The sequence below is a fragment of the Loxodonta africana genome, chromosome 4, assembly GCF_030014295.1.
Source record: "Loxodonta africana isolate mLoxAfr1 chromosome 4, mLoxAfr1.hap2, whole genome shotgun sequence".
In the NCBI taxonomy this organism is placed as follows: Eukaryota; Metazoa; Chordata; class Mammalia; order Proboscidea; family Elephantidae; genus Loxodonta; species Loxodonta africana.
In genome coordinates, this window is record NC_087345.1 from 190678522 (window position 1) to 190692779 (window position 14258).

The following is a 14258-nucleotide window of genomic DNA, read 5'->3' on the forward strand; positions in this document are numbered from 1 at the left end:
TTTATTACTTTTATGATTGCCTAATAGTTCATCAGGCTGATACACTTAGCTGTTCCCCTGTTACTGGGTATAGGATGTTTCCATTTCTGCCTGTTGTAAATATACCATATAGTACTACATTGAACATTCGTGTGTCTGTGGGTGTATGTGTATATCTCCTTTTGTATTTTTATAAATCGTATTTTATTGTGTTTTTGTGAAGGTTTACACAGCAGTTTGGGTTCCCATCCAACAATTTCTACACGTTGTTCAGTGACATTGGTTACATTCTTCACAGTGCGTGAACATTCTCATTATATTTCCATTCTGGTGGTTCTGTTTCCATTAGTCTAGTTTCCCTGCCCTTTTACACTCTCATCTTTGTTTTAAAGTAGTTGTTGACCGTTTGGTCTCATACAGGTGAGTTTTTTAAAGGAGCATATTACTTACGGGTGATATTCACTATTTTTTGAGCCAATCTGTTGCTTAGCTACAAGGTGACCTCAGGGGTTAGTTTCGGTTCAGGGTTTGAAGAGTATCTCTGGGCAGTAGTCTCAAGGAGTCCTCCAGTCTCGACCAGTCTAAAAAGCCTGTTTTTTGTTTTTTAATTATCTTTTGTATTTTAAATTATTTCCTCAGTAGCTGGATTGCTAAGTCATGGGGTAGAAACATTTTTTATAGTTTTTGATATAGGTTGTTGAATTATTTCCCTCCAAATTATATGTTTACAAAGCTGCCAGCCATGCATATTGATTTTTCTCAGCCTTCTCTGCAGTGATGGTTTTAATGGGTAAAAAAACATTTTTTCCAGCAGTTTATCTTTTATTGCTTTGTTTTATATTTCTTTGGTAACTAGTAAAGCTAAAATTTTACCCTTTGCTATCCCACACATACACATATACCTATATATATATATATGCTTCTTTCTTGTGTTTTTTTCTTGTGGGAGGGACAGATATTTATGACAAATTCTCAGGCTGGCTGCTAGTCCCAGTGCAGTAGTCAGATGATAGCCACAGTTTCAGCAACCAGGGGCTAGAGCCGTCTCTGACCAAATCTCCTAAAGCATAGCTTATTGACATTGTGAACTCTTGAATTCACAGAAAATAGTTGTATACGTAATGGTTGGGCATTCTCGCTTGATAGAATATTCTGATTATTACTATTATAGATTACACCATTTTCAAATATTCAGAATCAAATGTAAATCACTAAATCAAAACTATATAGACTTATTAATTTTTCTTTAGAGATTCTGAAAGGGACTCGATACATTCAGGGTCCTTTCAGGAACTTTTCGTGGGTCTAGTTTGTGGATCTAGAAAATGTAGGGACTTGAACCGAATCTTTGACTAATTAGTTCCATGCACAGAAGTTGGTTTTTCTTAAAGAAAGCCATCAAATTCAAAAATTGAGTCAGGGCCTTGTGTAGGATGTTGGTCTTAACGCTGCTGAACGCTATACGTTGTACCATATATATGACCCATATACACACACACACACACACACACACACATATGTGTACCTATGTGTGTGTGTGTATATGTGTGTATATATGTATAGTGTAGTGCACACTATAAACACTGATAAACCCCGTTGTTACAAGCAGGAGGATGACATGATGGAGTTTTTGAAAAGTTCACTCAAGCTGGCACGAGCGACTGAGGCGTCTGGATATGCCCGTCTGGCTCCCTGGGAGCTGCAGGAGATAATAGAGATTATCTGGGACGAGACCTTGGATGGCGTTTATGGTGTTAGGGAATACTTGACACTATTATTCTTTCGGAGTGTGGCTAATAAAAATGTTAAAACATATTTGACTGGAGAGAGGCAGGAACGGAGCCCAGAGACTTATTATGGAAGTTATTTTAGTTGTGTAGGTAACAGGTAGGGTAGTGGGCTGGGCGGGGGAGGTGGGTGATGAGGTTGTGGAGGGGTGCTGGAGAAGAAGGTATTGAGAGAGATTATATTTATAAAATCAACAGGAAGGGTGGCTGGAAACATTTTGTATTTAATGTATCTTGTTTTATTAACGATGTGCATTTTGTATTTCAGATGAATTTACAACTGATTTTCTGGATTGGACTGATTAGCTCAATTTGCTATGTGTTTAGCCAAACAGGTAAAAAAAAAAAAAAAAAAAATGTTTCATAGCTGTGTTTTCAGTATCCTGTCTCATTCTTTGACCAAGTATATTCCAGGGAAAACCTAGGTCAGATCATGCTGCTCCTTCTGAAAGCCCTACACTGGCCCCATCGCACTCAGAGTAAAACGCAGAGTCCTTAAAATGGCATACAAGGTCCTGCACGGCCTGGCTCCGCCAGCAACTGCTGCCACCCGGTCTCTCACCTTATTTCTCATTCTCTCCTGGGCTTTTCTTATTTTCTCCTGGGCTTTCCTTGCTTTCACTCAGAGGCACCAGGCATCCTTTTGCTTAGAGCCTTGGCCTTGGGTGTCTCTTCAGCCTGAAGCGGTGATCTCTCAGATATCTGTATGATTCTGTCCCTCCTTCAGCTCATGACTCAAATGTTAACTTCTCAATCAGGCCTTCCCTGGCGATCGTATTTATAGTCGATTGCCCCTCCCCATACTTCCCTTTCCCTGCTTTGTTTTTTCTCCTTACCATTTATCTCTTTCTAACATGCAATGTGTCTTATTTATCTTGTTTATTTGTCTGTCTCCCCTGCTAGACTGTAAGCTCCACGAGGGTAGAGACTTCTGTTAGTTTTCTTTACTGCTGTATCCTCAGTGCTTGGAATAATGTCTGGCACATAAAAAGGCTTCAAATAAATATGTGTTGAGTGAAAGAAGGATTCTACCAGTGTCCCCAGACAGTGATCATCACCCCTTTAAAGTTGCTCTGACCCACCCATTCTGGGGAGTAGGTCTGGATCAGCTTGGTAACTAGGCTTGTAGGCTTCATACTCGATAATCATATATGGTGCATTGTTTGTCCTTGCGATCCTGATTTTTCATTATTTTCTCTCTTGAAGCTTCAAGTAAAGGTGTCTGTTATTTCTTTTCCTGACAGATGAAAATAGATGTTTAAAAGCAAATGCAAAATCATGTGGAGAATGTATACAAGCAGGGCCAAATTGTGGATGGTGTACAAATTTAGTAAGTAAGATTGTTTGAGTCTTTACTATGTTTTCTCTAGTAATTTAGTACGTCCTCGGGACGTAGCAGATAGGAATTTTCATTTAAAACAATCTGTAATGAATAAGTGTTATCTGTGTGTAAAGTATAAGGCCCTGGTGGTACAGTGATTAAGCCCTTAGCTGCTGAGAAGTTGGTGGTTCAAACCTACCAGCTACTCTGCAGGAGAAAGATGTGGTAGGCGGCTTCCGTAAAGATGACAGCTTTGGAAGCCCTGTGGGCAGTTCTGCTGTGTCCTATAGGGTCACCATGAGTCGGGGTCAACTCGACAGCAGTGGGTTTTTTTAACGTGTGAAAGACTGTGGTGGTCTAGAGCTGTGTGTTGAGCCTGGCAGCCACCAGTCACGTGTCTAGTGAGCACTTGAAGTGTGGATGGTCTACACTAAGAATGTTGTAAGGCTCAAATACATACCAGATTTCGAAGACTTAGTATAAAAATGCTCACTAAATTTTGTTAAGGTGATTACGTGTTGAAATGATAATACTTTAGATCCATTATTAAAATGAATTTCCCTTGTTTCTTTTTAGTGTGACTACTAGAAAATTTTACATTAACTTCTGTGGCTTGTCCATTTGGTTGGCATTATATTTTTATTGGACTGCTTCCCGTAAAACACTAGGCCTTTAGGTTTAGACTGCTATAGATTTTTCTCCTTTTTTGAGGGGGGAAGGTACAAATGAACTTGCACAATTATATTTGATGTAAACTAACACAGAATCGATTGTATCCTAATATAAACTCAGTGACGGTAGGGTTTGAATTTTATTCACTGTTATTCTCTAAATAACTAAGCCTTTGATGCTTTGAGGCATAATTTTTAAATTATTGCATGCTATTTTGGAGTATGTTTAGTGGAATTTTATTTAGGTGTTGATTATAATCTTAAAGTTTCCTGTATTGGCACATATTTGGGAATGTGTAATTTACTAGCGTCCTTTGGTGTAGTATCTTAGGTTTGATGATAGCGTGGGTTTGAACCATCTGGCCCTTGGTTTTCCTTTCCATTTATTTCTCTGATTTCATATGTGCTGTTATCAGTGTTTGTTTCCCTTAAAAAAAAATTTTTTTTTTAATTTAAGTATACTTACTTTATACAGCACTGTGAAACTGATAGGTAATAAACACCATGTTTGACTGAACACAATGTGATCCCAAATAAATGGCAATCCTCCATTTCCCCCAAGTCAACATTAGAAAAAGTTTTTGGCCTACTAAATAAATAATTTTTAGGGGTATATGTGACATAGTTGTCAAATGTCTACTTATAATAATTTATTGATAATACTTTTATGATTTATATTTACATATTTTAAAATGACATACATGTATACACACATAAATACTAATGTCATTTTTTTCCCACTCTTCGAATTTCATGATAACATTTTATTTAAAACCTTTACGTATGTCTTTTACATCTGTGCTTTTGTTTTCATGAAGGTACTTTTTGAGTCATCTGATAACATTTTTGCTTTTATCTCAGTTTGAAGTATAGCACGTTTTGAATTCCTGTCATTACTGAAATTCTGCCTCCAAGCCATAAGTATCCATTCACTTGTATACCATTAAGACTTTTTTTTTTTTAAATCACCCTGTGGAAATATGTTCACGACCCTTGCCTTATAATTATTTGGCTCTATTGCTTTTCAAAATAAATCTTAAAATGCTTGTTTATGGTAATAGGCAATGCTATTCCAGAAGAATACTTACTAAAATAAAATCTGTATTACATTTTTTGGTTTCCTTTCAAAAATACCATCATTAGTAATGTGCTTTCAGGCTAAAGTGTTTTCCGTACACATTGGCTTGTTCATAATATTGTAAATAAAGAGTGCAATATGAGAGACTTTATAAGGATTTTTCAAAGGGACATTTTGGGAAAAATATTAATATTTGGGCATATAATTAGTGGCCATTGACTATGTTGAATAAGTGATTTCACTGGAGAATTTCATTTGATAGATATTTTTAATTAGAAGGTGGACAGTTAAAATGTACACTTAGGTCAGTCCTGGAATGCTGTTACTTTCTAGGAAAGAATTTTGTTTGTTTTTAAACAAGAGTACTCGTTATGGTTTGGATGTTGGGGTATTTGTTTAATAACAAGAAATGAGGTACATTAGATGCACCCGGTGTTGTTCTGTTTTGAAATTATGGTTATGTAAATCTTTGACCGTTACACTTTTTTAATTTATACCTGTATTTTTTATGTCATTTAGACGTTTTTACAAGAGGGAATGCCTACCTCTGCCCGATGTGATGATTTAGAAGCCTTAAAAAAGAAGGGTTGCCATCCAGATGACATAGAAAATCCCAGAGGCTCCAAAAATATAAAGAAAAATAAAAATGTAACAAATCGTAGCAAAGGAACAGCAGAGAAGCTCCAGCCAGAAGATATTACTCAGATCCAGCCACAGCAGTTGGTTTTGCAGCTACGATCAGGTACAGAAGTCTAGCCCTATGAATACTTTCATTTCTCCTTGAGTTTTTTCATCCGAACTTTATGTTAGCCTCTTCTCATTTTCATATGTGTGCTGGCACCCTAAAACATCGAGCAGGTTACATTTTAGACATTTTTTGCAGATACAACAATGTGTGTTGTGTCTGTTTGGAATAATATTAAATATTGCCTAATGTCCAGAGGGCACCCTGGTGGTACAGTGCTTAAGAGCTTGGCTGCTAACCAAAAGGTTGACCATTCAAATCCACTAGCTGTTCCTTGGAAACTCTATGGGGCAGTTCTTCTGTATCCTGTAGGGTTGCTATGAGCTGGAATCGGCTCCATGGCGATGGTTTTTTTTTTTTTTTTTTTGGTGATGTCCAGAGGGAACCCTGGTGGTGCTGTAGGTCACTGTGAGTTGGAATTGACTTGCCAGCAGCAAATTTGGTTTTTAGTTGTCCAAAATCAATTCTGTCACAGGTTCAGAAAGTAATTAATTAGATTTAATGACTTTTAAAAATAACTTGAAAGTGTCCATCCTCTGGTATTTTATATTCACTTAATATAAAATGAAGACAATGTTTTAATAAAGTCTTCTACTTTATATTTGCTTAGTATTGTTAAAATATTAAGGTTTTTATAAGTATCTGTGGCAGTCTCTCATCTTTATAAAAAGAGAAAAAAAAAAAATTCTTTCTGTCCTTTGCCACCGTCTCCCTTTCTCTTTGTGTTCCAGCTCCTCAGGAGAATGGTGTGCTCTCTTTGTCTTCATGTCATCACTTCCCATCCATTCTTCAGCCTGGTGTAGTCATGCTTCGCTCTGTTTTAGGGTTCTCTAGAGAAATAGAACCAGTGACACATATAGATGTATGGGTAGATAGATATATCTATATTTATATGTATACCTATATATATATAAAGGAATTAGCTCATGTGATTATGGTGGTAGGAGGGCTAGCAGCCCAAACCTATAGTCAGGCGGCAGCAGGCTGGAGGTTACTCCAGTCTTCTTTTCCAAAATCCATCGGTCAGGGGATGGGAAGAGTAAAGAGTGGAAGAGCTCTGGCACTATGTCTCTTTATAGCCTGGAGGCAGAATACACCCTGGGGAGATGTCCTGTTTTGCTCCTGAGGCCTTCGTCTGATTGGATGAAGTCCACCACCATTATAAGGGCCGTCAACTTTACTTGTGGCCAGCTGATTTAATCCCATGACGAGTGTTTGACCAAACAACTGAGCAGCATAACCTGGCCAAGCTGACACGCAAAATTAACCATCACATTCTTCTAAACCTGTCCTGGCAAAGCTCTGCCATCACTTTGGGACCACCAATCTAGTAGACCCTTATTAAGGTCTTTTTCTCCTAACCTTGGTGTACCAAGTGACTCTCGGAACTTTTTGAAATGCTTTTCTCTTGGCTTCCATGATACCACTTTCAGTTTTTCTTCTTATCTCACCTTTGCTTTCCGGCCTCCTTTGTGTGTCGTTTTTTATTCCCTCATTTCTGTAGTCCATTTTAATGTTGGTTTTTCTACATGGCTTTAAAAACAGTTTTTGTATTGATGACTCACAGATCTTTATCAGTAGCACAGACTTTGCTCCTAAGCACCAAACCTGTTTATCAGCTGCCTACCAGAAATCTGTAAAGAGAAAAACGACAGGTTGAAATTTAGTCATTTTCTACCCAAAACTTCTCTTTCTCTTGTTACTTCCTGAGTTATCCCTAACATCTCCGTGTCTTTTCTCTCCTCTCCTTCCTCATTGTTTCAGTTCACATCTACATCTTCCTCTGGAATTGTTGCTGTAGTTTCGTAGCTGTTTCTGTATCTGTAATACGTTTCCAGAACTTTTTGCCCAGTTTTCTAAAGTAAAAAAATGTCATGTTAATTTGCTTACATAAAGTGACTCCACATTACAGGTGTACCTGATATGTACCCGGCTTTGCCCCCACTCTCCCCCACTCTGATTTATGGGGTTCAGTCTGTTTGTGTTCCTCTCTCGTGTTCACATTGTTTATTGTCCTGCCTGCTGTGGACTGGGGATGCTGTCTTTTTCACCTTGTATCCCCAGAGTCTAGCATGACAAGTACTTGTTAAATGAAGTTGAATGGGCCTATTAGAGTTATGAATGGAGTTCCCAGTTTTTTGTTAAAAATATGGCATTCAATACATGTGTTTGTGTTTACCATGTAAATCTAGTCATTTGGTTTTTCTCATTTGTTTTTGATTGTTGACAAGGTATCTCTGTTTAAATTAGGTGAGCCACAGACATTTACATTAAAATTCAAGCGAGCTGAAGACTACCCCATTGATCTCTACTACCTCATGGACCTCTCCTACTCCATGAAGGATGATTTGGAGAACGTGAAAAGTCTGGGGACAGATCTGATGAATGAAATGAAGAGGATTACTTCAGACTTCAGAATTGGTAGGAATGTTGGGAAAATTAATAATTTGCATATGTTTAAGGCTTGGTAGTTCTCAAAACCTTTTGATGTTTTTTCCCCTTGGTTCTTCACAACATACTTGTGAGGTAACTAGGCCAGTGTTTAGCCTTTTCTTTCTGTGAGGAAGTTGATATTTCCGTCACACAGCTTGAATCATTCTGCCTCCTGGTCATTTGTTCCATCTGTCATACTGTCGTACTTGAGACAGGTTATACCATAGAGATAATGAAATGCATGCTTGTTTTCCTGGGAATTTATTTATGCGTTTGTTGGTTTATTTTATAAACGCATGTTAAGCAACAGCGTTCTATTTCACTGCTCATTGACAGGATCACACTACCTGTACAACCTGATCTCACTCTAGAGCTCGATCTTTCATTTTATATGATCTTCTTTTCAAACCTTATTTTCCACATTTTATGCATCTTTAACTTAACCTCTTTTCTGACTTCTTTTCCATTCCTGGGCCAACAGAGGTTCAAAAACAGACTACTAGAAAAATTTGACGTACTTTTTGAGGACCAAAAACTGCATTTCAAAAATTCGTTCTATTTCAGTGGGAACATTAACAAACAGAATCTCACTTGTTTAAAATGCTTTTTTATTCAGTGGAATAAAGCACAATGGAAATAAGAAGCTCTTACTAAGTTAGTGCTTTTGAAGTGCTCAGAATCCCAGAATATACATTCATTCACTCATTTGTTTAACAGGCAGTTATTGAGAGCTAGTATAGTAGGAAAGGAATGTGAGTTATTTTTAAAGTGGATAGATGAAAGTAAAAGATTGACTTACGTGTGTAACATACTTGATTTTTTTAAACTGCAAATTTATATTTATATGTGTCTGTATAAAGTTGTATATGTCTATATAAATACACGCATTTTTCCCCTCACAGGGTTTGGCTCGTTTGTGGAGAAGACTGTAATGCCTTACATTAGTACAACACCGGCTAAACTCAGGAACCCTTGCACAAGTGAACAGAACTGCACCAGCCCCTTTAGCTATAAAAATGTGCTTAGTCTTACTGATAAAGGGGAAGTATTCAATGAACTTGTTGGTAAACAGCGGATATCTGGAAATTTGGATTCTCCAGAGGGTGGCTTTGATGCAATCATGCAAGTTGCAGTTTGTGGAGTAAGTACATTCATTTTCTACAAGGAGGTATTGTGTGTGTGAATCTTAGTGTAATTTTACTATTATTAGAAAAAAAGAGAATATAGAGTTATTGTTGGCTAATTTCTCAGAAGTAGATCTTTAAGATTTTCTTCCTAGTCCATCTTAGATTGGAAGCTCCGCAGAAATCTATCAGCAGGACAGCAGCACCGACAGACGGCTAGTGGCTGGGCATGAGGTGCATTGGCATGGAAGGTGAGAATCCTGCCGCTGAGCCACCACTGTGGGTCACAGTAGTCTGATCCCATAGCACATAGGGTTGCCATGAGCCTGGGCCAACCAAACAGCAGCTAACAACAAATAGTAGGAAAAAAAAAAAAGACTAATTATCATATCCTACTTGATATGAAGAAATAGAAGATTTTTACCAGCTGCTGCAGTCTGAAATTGATCCAACATGCAATCAGGATGCGTTGATAATTACTGGTGATTGGAACGCGAAAGTTGGAAACAAAGAAGGATCGATCAGTAGTTGGAAAATATGGTGTTGGTGATAGAAACAATGGCGAGATCAAATGATAGAATTTTGCAAGACCAACGACTTCTTCATTGCAAATACCTTCTTTCACCAGCATAAACGGCGACTATACACGTGGACCTTGCCAGATGTAACACACAGGAATCAAATCCACTAAATCTGTGGAGATGATGGAATAGCTAAATATCATCAGTCAGAATAAGGCCGGGCGCCGACTGTGGAACAGACCATTAATTGCTTATGTGCAAGTTCAAGTTGAAACTGAAGAAAATCAGAGCAAGTCCAGAAGAGCCAAAGTACGACCTTGAGTATACCTACCTGAATTTAGAGACCATCTCAAGAATAGGTTTGACGCATTGAACACTAGTGACCTCAGACCAGACGAGTTGTGGAATAACATCGAGGACGTCATTTATGAAGAAAGCAAGAGGTCACTGAAAAGACAGGAAAGAAAGAAAAGACCAAGATGGGTTTAAGAGGAGACTTTGAAACTTGCTCACGAACATCGAGCAGCTAAAGCAAAAGGAAGAAATGATGAAGTAAAAGAACTGAACAGAAGATTTCACAGTGTGGCTTGAGAAATCAAAGTAACGTATTTTAATGACATGTACAAAGAGCTGGAGATAGAAAACCAAAAGGCAAGAACACGCTCGGTGTTTCTCAAGCTGAAAGAACTGAAGAAAAAATTCAAGCCTTGAGTTGCAATAGTGAAGGATTCTATGGGGAAAATATTAAACGATGCAGGGAGCATTAAAAGAAGATGGAAGGAACACTCAGAGTCATTATACCAAAAAGAATTAGTCGACATTTCAACCATTTCAAGAGGTAGCATATGATCAGGAACCGATGACTCTGAAGGAAGAAGTCCTAGCTGCTCTGAAGTCATTGGCGAAAAACAAAGCTCCAGGAATTGATGGAATATCAGTTGAAATGTTTCAACAAACGGATGCAGCACTAGAGGTGCTCACTCATCTATGCCAAGAAATATGGAAGACAGCTTCCTGGTCAACTGACTGGAAGAGATCCATATTGATGCCTATTCCCAAGAAAGGTGATCCAACCGAATGCGGAAATTATGGAACAATCATTAATATCACACACAAGCAAAATTTTGCTGAAGATCATTCAAAAACAGCTGCAGCAGTATATTGACAGGGAACTGCCAGAAATTCAGGCAGGTTTCAGAAGAGGATGTGGAACCAGCAATATGGTTGCTGATGTCAGATGGATCCTGGCTGAAAGCAGAGAATACCAGAAGGATGTTTACCTGTGTTTTATTGACTATGCAAAGGCATTCGACTGTGTGGATCATAACAAATTATGGATAACATTTTGAAGAATGGGAATTCCAGAACACTTAATTGTGCTCATGAGGAACCTTTACATAGATCAAGAGGCAGTTGTTCAGACAGAACAAGGAGATACTGAGTAGTTTAAAGTCAGGAAAGGTGTGCGTCAGGGTTGTGTCTTTTTGCCATACCTATTCAATCTGTATGCTCTGCAGATAATCCAAGAACCTGTAGTATATGAAGAAGAACAAGGCATCAGGATTGGAGAAAGACTCGTTCACAACTTGCTTTATGCAGATGACACAACCTTGATTGCTGAAACTGAAAAAGACTTGAAGCACTTACTAATGAAGATCAGAGACCCACAGCCTTCAGTATGGATTGCACCTCCACATAAAGAAAGCAAAAATCCTCACAACTGGACCAGTGAGCAACATCATGATAAACGGAGAAAAGATTGAAGTTGTCAAGGATTTCATTTTACTTGGATCCACAATCAACAGCCATGGAAGTAGCAGTCAAGACATCAAAAGACACATTGCATTGGGCAGATCTGCTGCAAAGGACCTCTTTAAAGTGTTGAAGAGCAAAGATGTCACCCTGAAGACTAAGGTGCCCCTGACCCAAACCATGGTATTTTTTAGTTGCATCATATGCATGTGAAAGCTGGACAGTGAATATGGAAGACTGAAGAAGAATCAGTGCCTTTGAATTGTGGTGTTGGCAAAGAATGTGGACTGCCAAAAGAACCAAGAAATCTGTCTTAGAAGAAGCACAACCAGAATGCTCCTTAGAAGCAAGGATGGCGAGACTGCATCTTACATACTTTGGACATGTCGTCAGGAGGCATCAGTCCCTGGAGAAGGACATCATGTGTGGCAAAGTACAGGGTCAGCGGAAAAGAGGAAGACCCTCAACGAGGTGGATTGACACAGTAGCTGCGACCATGAGCTCAAGCATAACAATTGTAAGGATGGTGCAGGACTGGGCAGTGTTTGGTTCTGTTGTGCATAGGGTCGCTGTGAGTTGGAACCGACTCGATGACACCTAACAACAACAACAACTTGATTATCCCAGAGGTGTACAGATTTTAATCCATTAAATTTCCTCCAACTGCAGGGACTTTATAAAAGCATATTTAATTGTTATGTCTGTGTTTAAACCAGGCGGTTAATTCATTTATACAGAGTTTTAAAAGCCAGACTGGTCATCATTTGAAACAGTGGGACAGCTTGGTGTCCTAACTTTCTGGCTTTGTACCAGAGATGAAACTGATGTTCTCTGAGGCATCACCAGGAGCTGGAAAGTGCTTCTGTGGAATAGTGGCTCAGAGACCATTTTCTTTTGCTCGTTTTTGTTGGCTCTTAGCCTTTGAAAAGGGGATAAAACTTCCCATTGTCTCTTAGTAATTCAAAATGAAAGAACTTTTTCTTTTTAAAGCTTTTTATTATGTTGTAGGTGAAAATTTACCCAGATAATTAGTTTTCCATTCAAGAATTCACACGCGAATTGTTATGTGACATTGGTTGCAATCCCTACAATGTGTCAGCACTCTCCCCATTTCCACCCTGGGTTCCCCATTTCCATTTGTCCAGTTTCCCTGCCCCTCCCTGCCTTCTCATTTTTGTTTTTGGGCAAATACTGTCCTTTTGGTTGCCTATAATTGTTTGTTCTAAGGAACACATTTTTTCCTGGGTGTTACTGTTTATTTTGTAGGCCAGTCTATTACTTGGCTTAAAGGTGGCCTCCAGAAGTGGCTTCAGTTCCAAGTTAGAAGGGTGTCTTAAGGTAATAGTCAGGGGGTTCTTTCAGTCTCTTATCAGACCAGTAAATCTAGCCTTTTTTAAGAATTTGAGTTTTGTTCTACATTTTTCACTCATTCTAACCAGGGCCTTCTGTTGTGTTCTCGGTCAGAGAGATCTGTAGCGGTAGCTGCGCACCATCTAGTCTTTCTGGTCTCAGGTTAGAGGAGGCTGTGGTTGTTATGGGCTGTTAGTCCTTTGGACTAATTGCTTCCTTGTATCTTTGGTTTTCTTCACTCTCCTTTGCTCCTGATGGGAAGAGATCAATAGTTGTATCTTAGATGGCCGTCCAGAAGCTTTTAAGACCCCAGATGCTATTGGTCAAACTAGGATGTAGAACATTATGAACCATGTTGTATCAGTTGACCCAGGTGTTCCTTGAGATGGAGCCCTGGTGGTGCGTTGTTAAGAGCTTGACTGCTAACCAAGAGGTTGGCAGTTCAAATCCACCAGCTGCTCCGTGGAAACCCTATGCAGCGGTTCTACTCTGTTCTATAGGGTCACTATGAGTCGGAATCAACTCGATGGCAATGGGTTTGGTTTTTGTTTTGGTCCCTTGAGACTATGGTCCTTAGCCCTCACGCCCAGTAGCTCAGTCCCATGAGGTGTTTGGTTATGTATAAAATGCTTCTCTACTTGTGCACCCCTGTGTGCTCTGTTATGTATATCAGTATACTTGCACCACATATAAATAATGTACGTAGAAACATCCACAACCATTCCTATATATGCATGTGTGACCTCTCATACCTGTTCAGCATACATATCTACCTGTGTATCCACTCACAAATTATTGCTTGTTATTAATGTTGTTGCAGGGTTGTATATGTCATAATATTGATTGTAGTTGCCCTTTACCCTTGCTTATCTCTCAGTGTCTGCCTTGGTCACGTTGTGCTGACTTCTTCTGTATTGTGTATTACCTTTCCCTTCACCAGAATTAACACATGCCTACTATCTATTTTTGGAAACCCTGGTGGTGTACTAGTTAAGACTTACTGCTGCCAACCAAAAGGTCGGCAGTTCAAATCCACCACGTGCTCCTTGGAAACTCTATGGGGCAGTTCTACTCTGTCTTACAGAATCATTATGAGTTGAAATCAACTTGATGCCAACAGGTTTTTTTTTTTTTTTTTTTTTTTGCTCTCTATCTTGGAAACCCTGGTGGTGTAATGGTTAAGAGCTGTGGCTGTTAACCAAAAGGTCAGCAGTTCAAATCCACCAGCCGCTCCTTGGAAACCCCATGGGGCAGTTCTGCTCCATCCTATAAGGTCACTGAGTCAAAATCAACTCAGTGACAACTATTTATTGATTTTCCCTCTCTCCCCCCTCCCATCCCTGGTAACTATCAAAGAGTGTTTCTTTCTGTGTACAAACCTGTTCTTGACTTTTTATAATTAGTGCTCTCATATAATATCTGTCCTTTTGTGATTATCTTATTTCATTCAGCATAATGTCCTGCAGGTTCATCCACGTTGTAAGATGTTTTGTGGAT

General features: G+C 38.9%; 1 protein-coding gene across 1 annotated transcript in view; it reads left to right on the forward strand.

The window, feature by feature from the left end:
* ITGB1 (integrin subunit beta 1) overlaps positions 1-14258 on the forward strand; it is a 56039-nt gene that overhangs the window by 21059 nt on the left and 20722 nt on the right. The window contains exons 2-6 of the mRNA XM_064285107.1: positions 2035-2101; positions 3011-3096; positions 5356-5578; positions 7832-8002; positions 8917-9155. Of these exons, the coding sequence (XP_064141177.1) occupies positions 2035-2101; positions 3011-3096; positions 5356-5578; positions 7832-8002; positions 8917-9155 (786 nt within the window). The remainder of the gene's footprint in view (positions 1-2034; positions 2102-3010; positions 3097-5355; positions 5579-7831; positions 8003-8916; positions 9156-14258) is intronic.